The 16,643-nt window shown below is 49.7% G+C and overlaps 1 protein-coding gene across 2 annotated transcripts in view; it reads right to left on the reverse strand.

Annotated features, from left to right (window-relative positions):
- The window catches only part of LOC147698759 (trifunctional purine biosynthetic protein adenosine-3-like), a 277,831-nt gene that overhangs the window by 150,807 nt on the left and 110,381 nt on the right, over nucleotides 1-16,643 (reverse strand). For both annotated transcript variants that reach the window (XM_086935334.1, XM_086935335.1), the window contains exon 12: nucleotides 8,920-9,014. In XM_086935334.1, the coding sequence (XP_086791460.1) occupies nucleotides 8,920-9,014 (95 nt within the window). The remainder of the gene's footprint in view (nucleotides 1-8,919; nucleotides 9,015-16,643) is intronic.

The raw sequence follows: 16,643 nt of genomic DNA on the forward strand, positions 1-16,643 counted from the left end.
TTTAAGCTAAAACAAGTGCTTTCAAAGAACACATTTTAGTAATAGATAAGCAGACTTTGCCCAGTGCAAACATTTTGATGAAACCATTAAAAGGACAATTTTTCATTAGTAAAGCACTTGCAGTGGCACTCGAGCCAAGAAGGATGAGTGGCCCATTGCATCACAATTATGACTATCACTTTTCAAAAGAGGCATGACGGCTCATTTTCATTGCTAGTATCAGGCCTTAAGGCATCCGTGCTGCACACAGGCGAGCAACCTGTGTAAGTACCTTTTTTTCCTCAAAGGGTTAGAGTCTGTTTCAAGATTGGAGTGATGGTCAGGCATGATGGATAAGCGGTGAAAGAGGCAGAGGAGACAGCCTGCTACTCACAGCCATAAGGTATTATTAGTACAGCAGTTTCATTGGAGCCTAGAAGTGTGTGGGGGAGAAGTTGTGTTTTAGTCACTTTTTTTTGGCGATTAGCTGTTTTTAGAAATTTCATGTTTAGTGTGGATCATGAGCTAAAGAAAAAGCAGCCCAAAAAATAACCTCATAATTCCCTCCCCCTCCCATCAGACTTGCTCCACCCCCTTCCTTAAATCTTGCCATAACGTTTTGGAGGGGGGTGGTGCGGACGGTCAACCAAGCATTTGCTTAGGGGGACCCGGAGCAAAAACGTTTGCATTAAAGGTAAGCAGGGTTATAAACCGGTAGAAGGTGGCTTTAAAATTTCAGGTATCAAATAGGATTATACCCAGAGGTAGTTAGGGTCAACTGTCAGGAATTAACCAGGATAGGACACCTCTTGGAGCAATCCTGTATTTCTAAGAACCCTGACAGAATATATGCAGTAAGGTAAACAATGATTCTTTCAGAGTCATTAGTAAAAGCACTCAATCAGGGATCAGTTATCGACTGCGGTACACAATGTTAGCTGAGACACAGTTGTATTTAAAGAGGATTGTCCCCCTACAACCTTAATAAATGGCAGGTCAAAACTGAGCCTTCCGCCCTCAAAAAAAGATTCAGGATATGGTCTTTAACACGACCAAAAAAACATACACCCTCAGAACAAGTGGAATATATTCAACGAAAACGAAGTAATGATAAACACGGCACATTTCACTCAACTATCAAATATTGTCAGAGTTAGCTTATGTCTCACTAGTCACTGCAACATCCTTTTCTGGTGCACCAAGCTTATAACGTTTATCATGATCCTTTATAAATGATTCATCATAAATACCCAAAAACAATTCATGGTTAAAACATTAAAAAATCAATAAGAAATCAATAAAAAGACACAGGGCCTGATTTAGAAGTCAGCGGAGGAAATACTCAGTTACAAACGTGACAGATATCCTGTCCACGGTTTATGATCCCCAAAGGATAGAATGTGATCGTAATACTGCGGACGGGATATCGGCGACGGTTGTGACTGAGTGTTCCACCGCCGACTGCTAAAACAGGCCCATAGTTTGGTGTACAATGTGCTGTTGTATAAAGTGCATTAACAAAGAGATAAGCTACTTCCAGTCCCATTACCCTTCCACCAATTTCCTACTACAAATGGACATTTTAAGGAAGCAACAAACACTGAAACAGATATCGGAGCTACCGAACATCTGAAGATACCCTAGAGCCTCCCTACATTTCTTAGAAGTAAATGACTTCAAACTGTGCTTCAGACTGAGTTGAAAAAAGCTACGATAAAATGGTCAAAAAAACAGAATGCGATAGCTCTTTCTCCCTGCGGGACGCTGCAGCCCGGGTCCCCCCTGTGGGGGCCAACGTTGGAGCTTTGGCTGGGCTGCGGGTTGCCCTCTGCGACTGGACTGGCCCGCCATTTTGTCATCTGTGGCGCAGGACCCCTGGTGTCCCTACTACAACGGGCGCTCCCCCTGGCGGCGCTCTGCCGGCCGTTAGAGACTCACCGAGGCCGAGGCCTGCTGCTGGTGGCTGGAGCTCGCATTTCTGACTCAGTGGAGTGCGGCAACTCACAGGGCACGAATGTCGGGGAACCGAGGATCGAGGAAAGGGGACCGCACCCTGCCGGACATGCTCAGCAGAGCCCAGCAACAGCGAGACAGGGCGCAATCGTCCCCGAGCTCTTCCAGGGCTGCAGCGGACCCGACCGGGGGTGAGCCTCCCGTCACGAGGTCCTTCATGGAGGATCTGTTCAGCTCGCTTAAGGCTGACTTTCAGACGCTGAAGCAAGAGATGGCCAGCGAAGTGCGCGAGGTCCGTAGAGAGGTGGAGGGCCTAGGTGAACGGATGGAGACGGTGGAGGCGGCGGGTCAACGGAGGGACGAAGAGATTGTTCCTCTGCAGCAGGACGTTCTCCGTCTCAGGGAGCAGCATGTCGAACTCCAAGCCCATAATGAGGACCTGGAGAACAGGTCGAGGAGGAACAACATACGAGTACGAGGTGTGCCGTCCGCGGATGAGGGGACGGACCTGATGGGCTACCTGAAAGACTTGTTCCGGGAGATTCTGGGAGAGCCCGCGGACTTCCCGATCCGCATCGACAGGGCACATAGAGTCGGCCGGCAGCGACAGTCGACGGCACCTCCACCAGACATCTTGGCCTACCTCCCGGACTTCCCGGTGAAGGAGCGCATCATGGCCGAGGCTCGCAGAAAGCAGCCATTGACCTTCCGAGAACGGCCTGTGGCGCTGTTTCAGGACCTGTCTGCTATCACGCTACAGAAGTGCAGGTCCTTCAAAATTGCAACAGATTTCCTGCGAGAGCATGAGACACCGTACTCTTGGGGGCATCCCTTTCGCCTGATATTCCGTTGGAACGGGGTGCTACACCAGCTGCGTTCCTTGCAAGATGTCTGCGGTGTCCTGGGTCTCACGGCCACGGAAGAGGATGGAGCGACACCAGTCTGGAGGCGTTCTGATAGAGGAGGACGACGGCGATCAGCGAGGAGGAGGTCGGCGGCGAGTGCTGGACGACCGGACTCGCCCACTATTAGAGCGGACATGGCCAGCGCTCTGAGAGAAGCGGCCAGGGACTCGGCCGCCACGAACGGTGTCGCCTTGACGGCGTAGACTCACTCCGGGGGGAGATGGACATAGCTTCTTCAGTGCCAGGTTTGGGGGTTGGAGGGAGGGTCGGGGGAGAGGCGGGGAGAACGAGTGGCCGGACGTCCACTTTTGGTACTTTCCACAGACTTGTCCGTTTTGGGACTTGACTGGGACAATGGGTTGTTTGTGTATGAGTGGGGAATTGGCTAGTTGCCATGGGTTAGTTTGGGGAGGGGTTGGGAGTTGTTCAGGGGTTGAGGGGGTACCGTCCAATATCTCAAATGTTATCGCTTGGTCCTATTTTGCTTGTCCTGCGCTGCTGTCCTACGCCCCCCCTGCTTATTGTCTGCCCGCGGCATAGCGCCTCCGGTCCCCTGGGGGTATGTCGTCCATGAAGGTAGTGACCCTTAATGTTAAGGGTCTGAATAACCCTGTGAAGCGAAGGGCGATCTTATCTCTGCTGGAGGGGACGCAGGCCGATATATGCCTCCTACAGGAAACCCATTTATTATCACGGGATTGCCACAGAATGCGCTCTGCTAAGTTCCCAACTCAGTTTTTCTCCTCTGCTGCGTCTAAGACCGCGGGGGTAGCTATTCTACTAGCGAGCTCCTTCAGGGGGGAGGTGTTGTACAAATTTGCGGAACAGAAGGGGAGGCTTTTGGCATACCGCCTCCGCCTGGGGGACACATCGTTCACTATTGGCTCCTTATATAGCCCAAATGACCACCAAGAGCGCTTTCTAGACTCGGTGCTGGTAGACGTGACTGCCTCCCCTGATCGACATGTCATACTAGGGGGTGATTTAAATATAGTCTTTGATTCTGCACTAGACAGATCAGCGCAGCGATTCCCGCAGACTGGGGAACTTTCACAGGCTGGGAAGGCCCGAATCACTGACATGGATCTGCATGACCTTTGGCGCACCCTCCACCCCACGGATAGGGACTATTCCTATTATTCGCATGCGCACCGGACCTACACACGGTTGGACTACTTATTGGTTAGTGGACCGATGCGTGCCGCTGCTACGGCGGCGGACATTGGGGTCCTGTCACTGTCTGATCATGCGCCGGTCGTGGGCACATTTGCGTGGCCGACGGCCTCCCCCTCTCGGGGAGTGTGGCGCCTTAGGGACACCCTCCTGCACAAAAAGACGGTTGTGAAGCATATTGAGGAGGCGATTCGGGAATACCAGGCACACAATGATAACTCGGACACTTCACCGGCGACACAGTGGGCGGCGCTGAAGGCGGTTCTCAGGGGGGAGTTCATCTCCATCTCCTCAGCAGAAAATAGAGAGAGACAGCGCAAGAGGGAGGAGCTGACTTCCCAGGTCCAGGAACTGGAGCAGGTCCATCGCCGTACTGGAGCTCCAAGGATATGGAGGCAGTTGAAGGCTGCCAGGAAGCTCCTGTCGGCGCTGGACATGGATAGGGCGGAATACGCGGCGCTGCGTCTGAAACATGCGTTCTACACGGGTGGGGATAGGTGTGGCAAACTCTTGGCAAATAGGCTTCGTATCGCGCACAAACGTAACGTGGTGAAGGAACTCTTAGGTGCTGATGGGGTGGCGGTTTCTGATGACGCCGCGGTTGCGGAAACGTTTTGTAGTTTCTACGAAGCGCTATACACGGGAGAACCCCCCTTGATGCAGGATGCCTCGGAATATCTGGAGTCAGTGGCCCTTCCGGCGCTGGACCCCGCTCAGGCGGAACACCTCGAGCGTAACATCCACGTGGAGGAGGTGATATCTGCGATAGCCAGGCTCAAACACGGGAAAGCTCCGGGCCCGGACGGTTACACGTCCTTGTTCTATAAAACCTTCTGCCCGGTCGTGGCCCCTATTCTCACCCGGCTGTTTAACTCCTTTTCCGAACCGGGAGCCATCCCACCGGACCTGTTGAGGGCAACGGTCTCAGTGATCCCGAAACCTGGGAAAAACCGGGCCCTATGCGGCTCATACAGGCCTATCTCACTCCTGAATGTCGACCTTAAATTGTACACAGGGATTTTAGCGTCCAGGTAGGCCCTGCATCTGCCGGGTCTGGTTGAGGTTGATCAAGCTGGCTTTGTGCCTGGTAGACAAACAGTCGACAACACCAAACGAGTAGCACACATCTTGGAGAAAGCTTCGCGGATCCCGGGCGAGCAGATGCTGCTGGCGGTGGATGCTGAGAAGGCATTCGACAGAGTTCATTGGCCTTATCTCGAGCAGGTGCTCAGGACACTGTATCGGGGACAAATTCTGCTTGATGGTCTTCAATTGCTACAAGTACCCTTCGGCGACGGTGAGAGTCAATGGGTGCAGCTCCCGCAGCTTCGCGATCGAACGGGGCACTAGGCAGGGATGCCCGCTTTCCCCACTCCTCTTTGCTCTCTATATGGAGCCGTTTGCCCAGAGGATCCGCCAAAACCCGGATGCGATCGGGATCAAGATGGGGCAGTACGTCCACACGGTCAGTCTTTATGCGGACGACGTCCTGTTGACCTTGGACGATCCTAGAAGGGCCCTCCCCGCTTGTATTCATGAGCTGGACGCTTTTTCGCGAGTGGCTGGCTTTAAGATGGACATGGGCAAGTCGGTGGCTCTGGATGTGTCTCTGGCCGCGGATACTAGACGGGATCTCCAGCGGCTCTTTCCCATGCAGTGGTCATCATCCCTGGTGCCATACCTGGGGATTCTACTAGCGCCAACGTTGCCAGCGATGGTAACGGCCAACTATGCCTCTCTTAGCAAGAAAATCAGGGAGGAACTAGGCCGCTGGAGTAAAGGCCTGCTGTCCTGGCTCGGCAGGATTGCTGCGGTCAAGATGACAGTTTTGCCCCAGATTTTATACCTCTCCCGAGCCTTGCCGCTCCAGCCTCCTGTGGGCTGGATCAGGCAGACACAAGCCGATATCGCACGCTTTGTCTGGCAAGGCCGCAAGCCGCGGATGAAGAGTGTTCTTTCCACGCTAGCCACGGAGGCGGGGGGCCTTGGTATCCCGGACCTCCGGAAATATTTCCAGGCGGCGCAGTTGCGCTACCTCGTGGAGTGGAGCAGGTGGGAATCCGACAAGCACTGGCTCTTTCAGGACCAGGCGGTGGCGGGGCGCACCCTCCAGGAGGTTCCATTCTTGCGCCGGATTCACCGCCCCCCCCCCAACCTCTACGCTTCCTTCGTCACGCGAGTTCCCCTGAGGGTGTGGGACACAGTCAGTGAGGTTCGTGAACTCACCACGTTCCCTTCGCCTTTTACGCCAATAGCGGATAACCCTGATTTCTCCCCTGGGATGGAGCCAGGCGCTTTCTCCCACTGGAGGGCGGCGGGCTGCCGAGCGCTCTTCCAGATCTATGGGCCGGAGGGGGTGGTCCCCTTTCAGCAACTAAAACAAGAGTTCCAACTGCCTGAGTCGGATAGGCTGCGATACATGCAGGTCAGGCATTGGGCGCTTCAATCCCAGGTGCGGGACACTGCTGATCGCCAGATAACATCATACGAGCGGTGGTTGGTGACCCGCGCCTCTGATGCTAAGCTGATCACTGATCTTTATAAATTCCTGCAGCCCCCTCCGTTTCACTTCTATAACCCGGGCAGGGAACGCTGGAATAGAGAATTGAGAAGGACGCTTAGCCATAAAGAATGGGATCAAATTGCGCACGGAGCGAGACACTCTGCATATCACACAGGCCTCACGGAAACACTCACCAAGGTGTCCATGTATTGGTATTATACCCCGGAGAGGCTACACGAAATGAACAGACATATCGAGAAGGAGTGCTGGAGGGGTTGTGGTCGGGTGGGGACCCTTACACATATACTTTGGGACTGTCCCTTGTTGGAAGCTTACTGGAAGGAAGTTCTTGACGAGATTGATGTGCATTTTGAAATTGAATTGCCGCGCTTCCCGGCGTATGTACTGCTGGGCCTTCCTAATGGTCTGATGTACCCGCTGAAGTCCCGCAGGGGCAGGCAAATGCGATAGCGCTGGGTTCAGCGATTCAGAACATCTTGATCCACTGGCGTACCACCACGGTCCCCTCCATCACAGGCTGGCTGCACAGGCTCTGGCATGTGCTGGGTATGGAGAAATTATCACTTATGGTAGCGGGGGACGTGGACCAATTTGATGAGCTATGGCAACCCTTTCACGCGCTTTTAACTACGGAATTTAGGGAACTCACCTGCCCAAGGTACCTCAGACTTCTGAGATTAACGCCACCGGTGATTTCAACCGACTAAGGAGACACGAGAGCTGGGCTCACGGGGAGGGGGGCGTGGCGGGAGGGCAGGTTGCGTTATCAGCCGAGCATTGGACGGGGGGGGGAGGTGGGGGGGGTGGTTGGGGAGAGTTGGGGAGTTTGGGGGGAGGGGCTCTAGGGGTTGGTGGGGTTGGTTTTTTGCAGGATTGCCTTCCCTTTTCTGATCTGACTGATGGTGTTGACTGTATTCAGCTTTTATCATTTGCCATGGTTTTTTTTCCACAGGTGCCTTGTCCACCATCGCACACATAGATATATGCTCAGCTTTTCTCACCTGAATGTATGTAACCCTAACCTCCTGTTCCCATCCCCCTATGTTTTGTCTTAATAAAATGCTTTAAACCTAAAAAAACAGAATGCAGCAAAGATTGCTCAGCCAGCCCATCACAAGGGCATACAGGTAAGTTACTGTCCTACACCTTCGCCCCATCAGAAAAACCATATTATGCCACACAATACCTGACCCGAAGGAAAAGAGGAGAAACCTCTCCTATCGTGTAAGCTCCAAAGTTAGATAAAATGCAAAATTACCAGCCGGTAGTGTGATAAAATAATTGTAAACAGAGTGTTTACTGAAACCCTCCTCCGTTCTTTAGAAGAAACTGAATTCTGCAAGGCAGGATTTAGCCTGCCTCTTATCTCGCTTACTTAATGTATCAGGCAGTGAACATTTCCAGGAGACCAATGATGGTGAAAGACTTACTAACAATCCATAAACTGAATAGAAAAACCCATACCAAAGCAATCTAAAATAACTTCTATATTAAATCTTGCTTCAATATTGGTCCACACACTCCACAAGGCAGGAGTGGCCAATTTAATTCTGTCCAAGGCATACTCTAAATTCAGTTCGGAATGAAAAATAAAATGGGGGTCAGATAGCTGTAGATTCAATAACCGCCTGCACATCCTGTTTCATTCTACCTGTATGGGGGATACATTGTGGTATCCCCAAGTCCCCGCTCCATATGTAGCTGTACGGACATGCTGCAGATTATAAATCTTGAGGTAAGGGAGAAATAGTGCCCCTGTCTTCCCTCCAGACAAGATTAAATAGGGACCCGGCCGCCCTACCTAATTTCAGGCGTCCTGCATTCACTTAGGTTTGCAAAGAATCAACGGTAATGCCCAAGCAACAAACATTCTGTACCGTGATCAGGGATTGCTCTTGCAGCTTTAGGGCTGACATATTTCTCGTGCCTGGTCCACATGCCATTATGTGTAACTTCCCAAAATTGATTAGCATGTCTAGGTTACCCATAAATGATACAAAATAGTCTACCAGAGTGCACAAGGCACAGGGCCTCCTGGCCATTATAGCGGGGTTGTCAGCATATAATAATACTGGGAGAAAAAAATTACCAATTTTCATTACTTATGGTGCATCTTTTAACACATCCTTGATTTTCTCTTTGATTAAGGACCTGATCTGTATTGTTAGGTTGATTATCAATTGATGACCCCAAGTACACAATACGCTACTTCAAAAACACTGCTTTTCTCTTTAAAGTCCATTTACTTGCCTGAGACAATCTGACTATACATTAATGTTGATTCAATTGTATTATCAAAACAAATTGTTAAAAAGAAGCAGCACAATAAATCAACTAATAATTAGAAATACATGCATTTCTACCACTAAGAGTGTTGTGACATACCTGGTCTAGCAGTGGATGCAGCCAATGGTTTGATTTTGTGAACCAAGGTATTGCCAGCCTCAATATCAACTCCACTGTCCTTATATGTCAAGCCTCTGAAAGAAAAACATCAAAGATGTATTCTACACACAACATTGGCATATCAATGGTAGACTGTTTGCCCATAGCCATTGCGTGTAAAAGAGAGGACCTCCTTTTTTTAATTTACAACCTAGTGATGACATGGTTTCTTCCGCTGCCTTTGCATTCTCTAATCACAGGAAGATTTTATTTGGTCCAAACTGAGACTCCATTATGTGCAGTGAATGCCTGATTAATGGACTATTGTGAAGCTGGATTCTGAGACAATGAAGGTGGTCTGACTAGGAATCCCCACCATACCCAGAAATAAGCGTCAGCTGGTGATGAGACATATGTACAGCAGGATGAAAGTAATGAAGATCCTTGACATGGCCACCCTGGTCTAATAGCAGCATCAATACCGTTAAAGCATGTTCACTTTTCTAAAGGTATAAAAAGTTAAAATCTTATGTAGTAAGAGAAGCAAAAATATTTTATAGGGTAAGTTATATTGGTGAGAAGTTCAAAAGGTAGGTAGTTGTAGCAAGTGTTAAGAAAGATGACAAGATAGAGGCAACTCAACGAACATACTCAACAGAAATACTGATTATAGTTCATGCTTAAAAATAAAAGTTTATCCTCGTCATCCAATCCCTCAAAATGGAAGAATATTGGAGAAGATCCAATTATGCTTCTAACGTAAAGAAAAACAAAGAGACACCTGTGATTAGATTCACTCACTCTTTTATTGCATTCATTTAAAGAGGCAAGATGCGACAACTATATTGCAGGGTGTAAATGAAACAATTGGCACAGAAAAGCATTGTGAGGGTACCATGATGATTGGTATAAGAGGATGGCATTAACATGGAAACAGTTGTGCTACATTGTAGGTCTATGCTGAGGTTTCAAAGAATAAACAATATAGTGCAGCTACTTGTTGCTCCAAGCAGTCATGTTACTCCCTCGAACCAGCACAGTGAAGTACAATGGATAAGAGCCCAGGCAGTGAAAGTTAGCACAAAATAGGAAATTCATTATCGCACTTTTCTGGGTAGGATAGTCACAGCACATCAAATCACAGAGGTTAAGCAGTCAAGGCTTACTATAGATGGCAGCATGGTTAATCTCTCCAGTATGACTGAACACTGAGACACTTCATATAGAAGTAGTTAAAATAGGGAAGTTAAAAATAGATTATATCCCAAAACAGAAGATGCTGACAACTTCAGCTGCCAATATAGGACCCCAACATATTTTCAGCAGATGCATGCTATACTTTTATATCATAATCTTCTTTTGCCAATATTATCCTAGGAGTGCACAGTTACTTGTTCCTAGCAGACTTTCGGAAACATTATGGTTTACTACATTTTGTTTAAGTCTAGTCATTCAAAGGAACAGAGACGACACACACAGCAATACAATCCATGAAGGTAGACAACAACAGTCTACCATTTTCCTACTTTTTTGTACTTGGTGCACAACCAAAACCTGGAATAAAGCTGCACCCAAAGTCAAAAGATTGACATAGTGCAAAAGAAAAGCCTTGGTTTCCAATTATTAAGTCTAGTTAAGATGAGGTGGTCAAAGTGGTGTAGTACTCTGGGCACAGTAACAGAGGGGTAAGGAAGTTAAGGAGCCAACAGCTCTCTCAGTTATAAAGAGAGCAGGTTGCTAGAGTAGACTCTCAAAGGGATTCCAAAGTTTACAAACCTCAGAGGCCCGTATCTCAAACAAGTTTGTTGCAGATAAGACTACCTTGAAGTGTAATCCCTGTAAGGAATAGGTGAACACTTTCTTTTTGACAAATCGGGTGGAAGGAACCTATGAATTGTTGTTTACACTTTGTGACTTGTATATGATTGTTGTGTATGTATCTCTTGTAATTTGTATATAATTGTTTTATGTGTGTGTGTATTTATATGTATATAGTTTGTTGAAAAAAGTTCGAAAATCATAATGAAGTGATTTAAGATTACAATAATTAAATTATGTAATCACGTGTTTTCCGGTATGTGATTTGTTTTTGTTAAAATGGAATGAAACGAATGACATGATTATGAACTGACAACAGAGGAATGAACAGTCCCCTATTGAAGAGTGAGAGTGTGTATATATTTTTTCCTCCTTGCCATTTCAGAATTTCTCGTTGTATAGCAGTCAACATCTGAAGCTGCATGGGACACACACTGAACCCACTTGCTACAACTGGGATTTTAGTATCAGAAAACTGAGGTACGAAATGCTTACAACTCTATAATGGTTATAATTAGAGAGGCCATTCAGAAATTGAACAAATATTGGCAGCTAGGGAACCTAGTAACTGCACCGCCCGAAATAACCAAACATTTGATATGCAAAGATGGTTGCCCATCTCAAGTGACCCACTACCAGTCGGTCACACTTTAGACATTATATGACATGAAAATGAGAGGCACCCAAGGTTTGCAAATAATAAAAGAAAACACTTTTGCTGAGGTATGGAGGGAGAGAAAAACACAGACACGTTGGTTTTTGCTTGAAAGTCTTGCTTTCTTTTCTAAAAAAAATTAATGCAGCAAACGCATTTCACCTAAACTTAGGGTTCTTCAGGGCAGTGCTTATAGACTCGATTCGGTCATGTCTTGAACAAACAAAGGTGTCAGGCTGCAACCGCGACCATCAGTTCGACTTTACTGTGTGTGAACTCGTATACGGCAGTCTCTACAAGCACCATCCATGCCGAACACGGCGTATCATTTATATATCTGAGCAATTCATATAGTCTTGGATTCTAATCAGACATCGACGCTTGTGTTCCAGTTTTTACCAAACAGAAAGACGCGCCAGTAGGACACTGATGGGTCACGGTTACAGAAGAAAAGAATAAAAGAAAGCAAAAACCAACTTGGCTGTCTTCTCTCTCCATACTTCAACAAAAGTGTAAGCTGTTATTATTTGAAAACTCTGGTTGCCTCTCATTTTCATATCATACCATTTATATATTTCCACGGTCAGGGTGACCTGCTGCTACCACCAGGTCAATACCTTGGATGCCGAGAAAAAATGTGTCTTCTCGGCCTGGATCTGGATAGACACAGTCTATCATAGGCCACTGGACTGGTCACGGACAGAGCATGCTTATGACAATTTAGCGTTCCAGAAAGTAACTATGCAACTCTTCAATTTCTGAGTAAAATAGATACCCTTAAGACAATACTGCTCATATGGGCTGCAAGGTCTTTGTGGATCTATGGAGGCTCACATGCTCTTGTGTACTCTGGGCTTTAGTAGGCCAGGTTTAGTCCCCAACACTTGCTTAATTTCACGTTTTTCAACCAGTGATAAAAGCATGGCTTCTGCGGCTGTTAGACCAGATTCTGGTCAAGAGGAGAATATCAACTAATGGTAATGTGATGTTATTGGCAAACACACATTCGGAATTAGTGAAGTCTCCTCGAAGCCCAGATGAGTCACTGGTTCAAGAGGGACAATATTAATCAACTTTGAGACTGCTGCCAAGAAATCCAAACTACTTTCTTCAGTATTTGACGTTGCTCCAGCTGGTCAGAATGCATCTTTTTGCAAAGTCATCTTGTGAGAAAGTGCCATCTTTCTTGCATTGGTATGCCCCCACTTTTTGCTGAACTGCTGATGTACTTTGACTGAGTGTGCCCTGGGCTCCTGCCTACCAGGTGCCCACAGCCTGTGTTCCTTCCCTAAAACTGTGTTGAAACTAAAACCCAATTGTCATCTCTGGCCACCTGTCAGCCCCTAGTAACTGGTACCTGAGGTAGCCAGGGCATGGTGACCAGAGAAGACCCCTCACGGCTGCAGCACTTATTGTGCCACCCTTAGGGGCCCTGGACCCTGACAAGACGGAGTGCCTAAGTGCAGAACTAAACAAAGAGTCGACATAGCACACATCCCTGTGTGCCATGCCCACAAAACCCACTGCCCTGGCATACCTCAGTCACCCCCTCTAGCTGGGTGCCCTATGCCAGAAGTGTGGGCACAGGTGCATGAGCCCTGTGCCCCTACAGTACTCAGAGCCATTCCTGGGCACTGTAAGTGCAGTGATCCCATTACGAGTATACTGGCCTGGGAGGTTCTCATTACGAACTGGGCGGGACTATTCACTAGATTATGACTACACACAGAGATCCCCTACTACAGAACTCCACAGCACCATAATGGCTACACTGAAGACTGACAAGCTGGATATCAAACTTCTCAGCACATTAAACCTGCACTGATGCCAGTGTGGGATTTAATGTAAAATGCACCAGAGGGCATCTTAGAGATGCCCCCTGAAAACCTAATCTACAATCCACGTCTGGACTGAGAGGCTGCCTAGGCTGCCACACAGGAGACATGTTGCTGGACCCCTGGGTGGAGACCCCCCCGCGCTCTCCTGGGCCTGCAACAATGCACATCCTGGGCGAGGTGCTAGGTCTCCTCCCCCAGGATTGGCAGGGGGGAGCTTCAAAGGCCTGCCGTCTTTGTGAGGTTCTCCAGACCACTTGCTGTACTCAGCAACTGGCCCCCACCAGTTCTGACCCCCACTCTGGCGGAAAGACTGGCGGGAAACCCTACGTCAGGAAGGGGGGTGCGCCAGCCTGTGCCAACCCCACCCCTCAGGTGGGGGAGGCGAGGTGAAGCACGACCCCGTGCTCCAGCCATCTTGAAGATGGGGAGCCCTGCCCAATCACAGCTAGGCTCCTGCCTACCTCCCATAGGAGAGGAGCAGACTAAGGGGTGTACCCACCCCAGGACAGGGACCTATTGGTCCCTGCCCTTGCCCTACCTGTAACGCCCCATAACTTAGTATTTAGGGGCACCCGGAACCTTCCTTCCTCAGATCCAGATAAGAAAACAAGAAAGAAGATCAGGAAGAAGACCCACCGTGCAGCTGCTAACAGGACAATCCCAACTGACTTGGCCCCAGCCCTACCGGCCTGTCGACCTTGGAACCTGCCCTTGCTAAATCCTGGTGACTCCTGCGGACAGCAACCGTGGAAAATCGGGAGTACCTGGCTCCCTTGACCCGCTCAAAAACTGGGACTCCCATGAGCAGAGGCTCTGCTCCAACAACCACACCTCTGGTGCCAGCCAGGAACCGCAAATCCAGCCCACTCTGCACCCACAGAGCCCGGCCTATGGCCTAGTGACCCAAGACCACGAAGACGTTCCCCCCCCCCCCCCCGGCGACTTGGACCCGAAGTCCAGTGCCCAAAGACCCTCCTCGACGACCCAGACAACACCTGCAGCCTCAGAACCAGGGACCCCTCCAACCGCGACCAGCCGAGGGTAAGATTTCGTGACACCCAAATACACTCCTGCACCCGGCGCCCCACAGCCCCCTGTGCCCTCCTTTGGGGTACTTACCTCTTCTCCAAAAACCCAACTTACCTCTCGAAGTGGTGGTCGCACCTGATGAATCTCCGTGTTGGAGCCTGCAACCTTTGTTCACTTTGTAACTTTCCCATTGGATAACATTGAGCGCCCGACGGCTCAAAAGCACCCTGCACCCAGCCGCCGAGTGCAACTACTACCCTACTCTACTTCCCCACTTGCTCTGAGTAAGTGACCAGGAGCTCAGCTCCCACAGCCGCGTGGCCTGCCTGCTTGCAGCCACCAACCAAAGGCCCCATACCCTCTTTTGGATTGCATTGGGCCTACTCTCTCTGCACCCGGCTGCCCCGGTGCCGCTGAGGGTGTAACAACTGTTATTAATTAACAACAAGAGATGGAGGATTAGAAAAGGATCACTCCTATATCCCCAATCATAAATATAAGAAACAACTAAGGAGTGACTTATTGGTGCTGTGGACAAAAAATTAGAGTCAGACAACCCATAAGGCAAGAAAATTCTTCCACCTTCAGTGACAAAACGATATTGGAACCAGTAAAAGGAAAGACAAGTGAATACACATACAAAAGAAATAATTAGTAATTAATTAAGAAGAACCCTCACTCACCCTAGTGGTGACATGCTTCATCACAGGGTTCCCACTGGAGGAACCGAATGTCCCTCCAGTGTGCTTCAACGCCTGATTTACAGCGGAGCAGGTTCTTGTGAATTGAACTTAGTGTATAAATTTAGGTGCAGGTGATAGTGAATTAAAAAATATTAGTTGTACCCAAAATTGCTTTATTTGGTGGTCAACTAATATTATTAAAAACAGTGTGTGGGATATTATTAGTGGTAATATTATTGACCACTTATATCAATCAATGAATGACACTTATAGAGCGCGCTACATACCCGTAGGGTCTCAAGGCGCTGGGGGGGGGGGGGGGGGGGGGGGGGGGTGGAGGTGCCGCTACTGCTCGAACAGCCAGGTCTTCAGCTTCTTCCTGAAGGAGAGGTGGTCTTGGGTCAGGCGCAAGTCGGTCGGTCGGGAGTTCCAGGTCTTGGCGGCCAGGTAGGAGAAGGACCTTCCTCCTGTAGTCGCTCTTCGGATGCGGGGGACGGCGGCGAGGGCGTGGTTGGCTGATCGGAGGTGGCGTTTGGGAGCGTAGAAGTTGATCCGGCTGTAGAGGTAGCTCGGGCCTTGGTCGTGTAGGGCTTTGTGTGCGTGGGTGAGGAGGCGGAAGGTGATTCTTTTGTTGACGGGGAGCCAGTGATGGTCTCTCAGATGTCCGGAGATGTGGCTGGTTCGTGGTATGTCGAGGATGAGTCTGGCTGAGGCGTTCTGGATCCGCTGGAGTCTCTTCTGGAGCTTGGCGGTGGTACCGGCGTAGAGGGCGTTGCCGTAGTCCAGTCGGCTGGTGACGAGGGCCTGGGTGACTGTCTTCCTGGTCTCGGTGGGGATCCACCAGAAGATCTTCCGTAGCATGCGTAGGATGTTGAAGCACGCCGAGGAGACGTTGTTGACTTGCCTGGTCATGGAGAGGGAGGAGTCCAGGATGAAGCCCAGGTTGCGTGCATGGTCTGTCGGTTTGGGTGCGGTGCCCAGGGCGGGAGGCCACCAGGAGTCGTCCCAGGCGGAGGGAGAAGAGCCCAGGATGAGGACCTCCGTCTTGTCAGAGTTTAGTTTCAGGCGGCTGGTCGTCATCCACTCGGCTACCTCTTTCATCCCTTCGTGTAGGTTGGCTCTGGCGGAGGCGGGGTCGTTGGTCAGGGAGAGGATCAGCTGGGTGTCGTCGGCGTAGGAGATTATGCTGAGGTTGTGTTTGCGTGCGATGGCCGCGAGGGGGCTCATGTAGACGTTGAAGAGGGTGGGGCTCAGAGATGATCCTTGAGGGACGCCGCAGATGACTTCGGTGGCCTCTGACTTGTACGGTGGTAGGCGGACTCTCTGTGTTCTTCCGTCGAGGAAGGAGATGATCCATTCCAGCGCCTTGTCCTGGATTCCGATGTTGCCGAGGCGCTGTACTAGGGTGCGGTGGCAGACAGTGTCGAATGCCGCGGAGAGGTCTAGGAGGATGAGGGCCGCTGTTTCTCCGTTGTCCATCAGGGCTCGGATGTCATCGGTGGCGGCGATGAGGGCGGTCTCGGTGCTGTGATTGGCTCGGAAGCCGGACTGTGAGGGGTCGAGGGATCCATTCGTCTCGAGGAAGGCGGCCATCTGCTTGTTGACGGTCTTCTCGATGACTTTGGCTGGAAACGGGAGGAGCGAGATGGGGCGGTAGTTCTTGAGTTCGGTGGAGTCCGCTGTTGGTTTCTTGAGTAGAGC

Source organism: Lissotriton vulgaris, chromosome 8 (genome assembly GCF_964263255.1).
Source record: "Lissotriton vulgaris chromosome 8, aLisVul1.2, whole genome shotgun sequence".
Lineage (NCBI taxonomy): Eukaryota > Metazoa > Chordata > Amphibia > Caudata > Salamandridae > Lissotriton > Lissotriton vulgaris.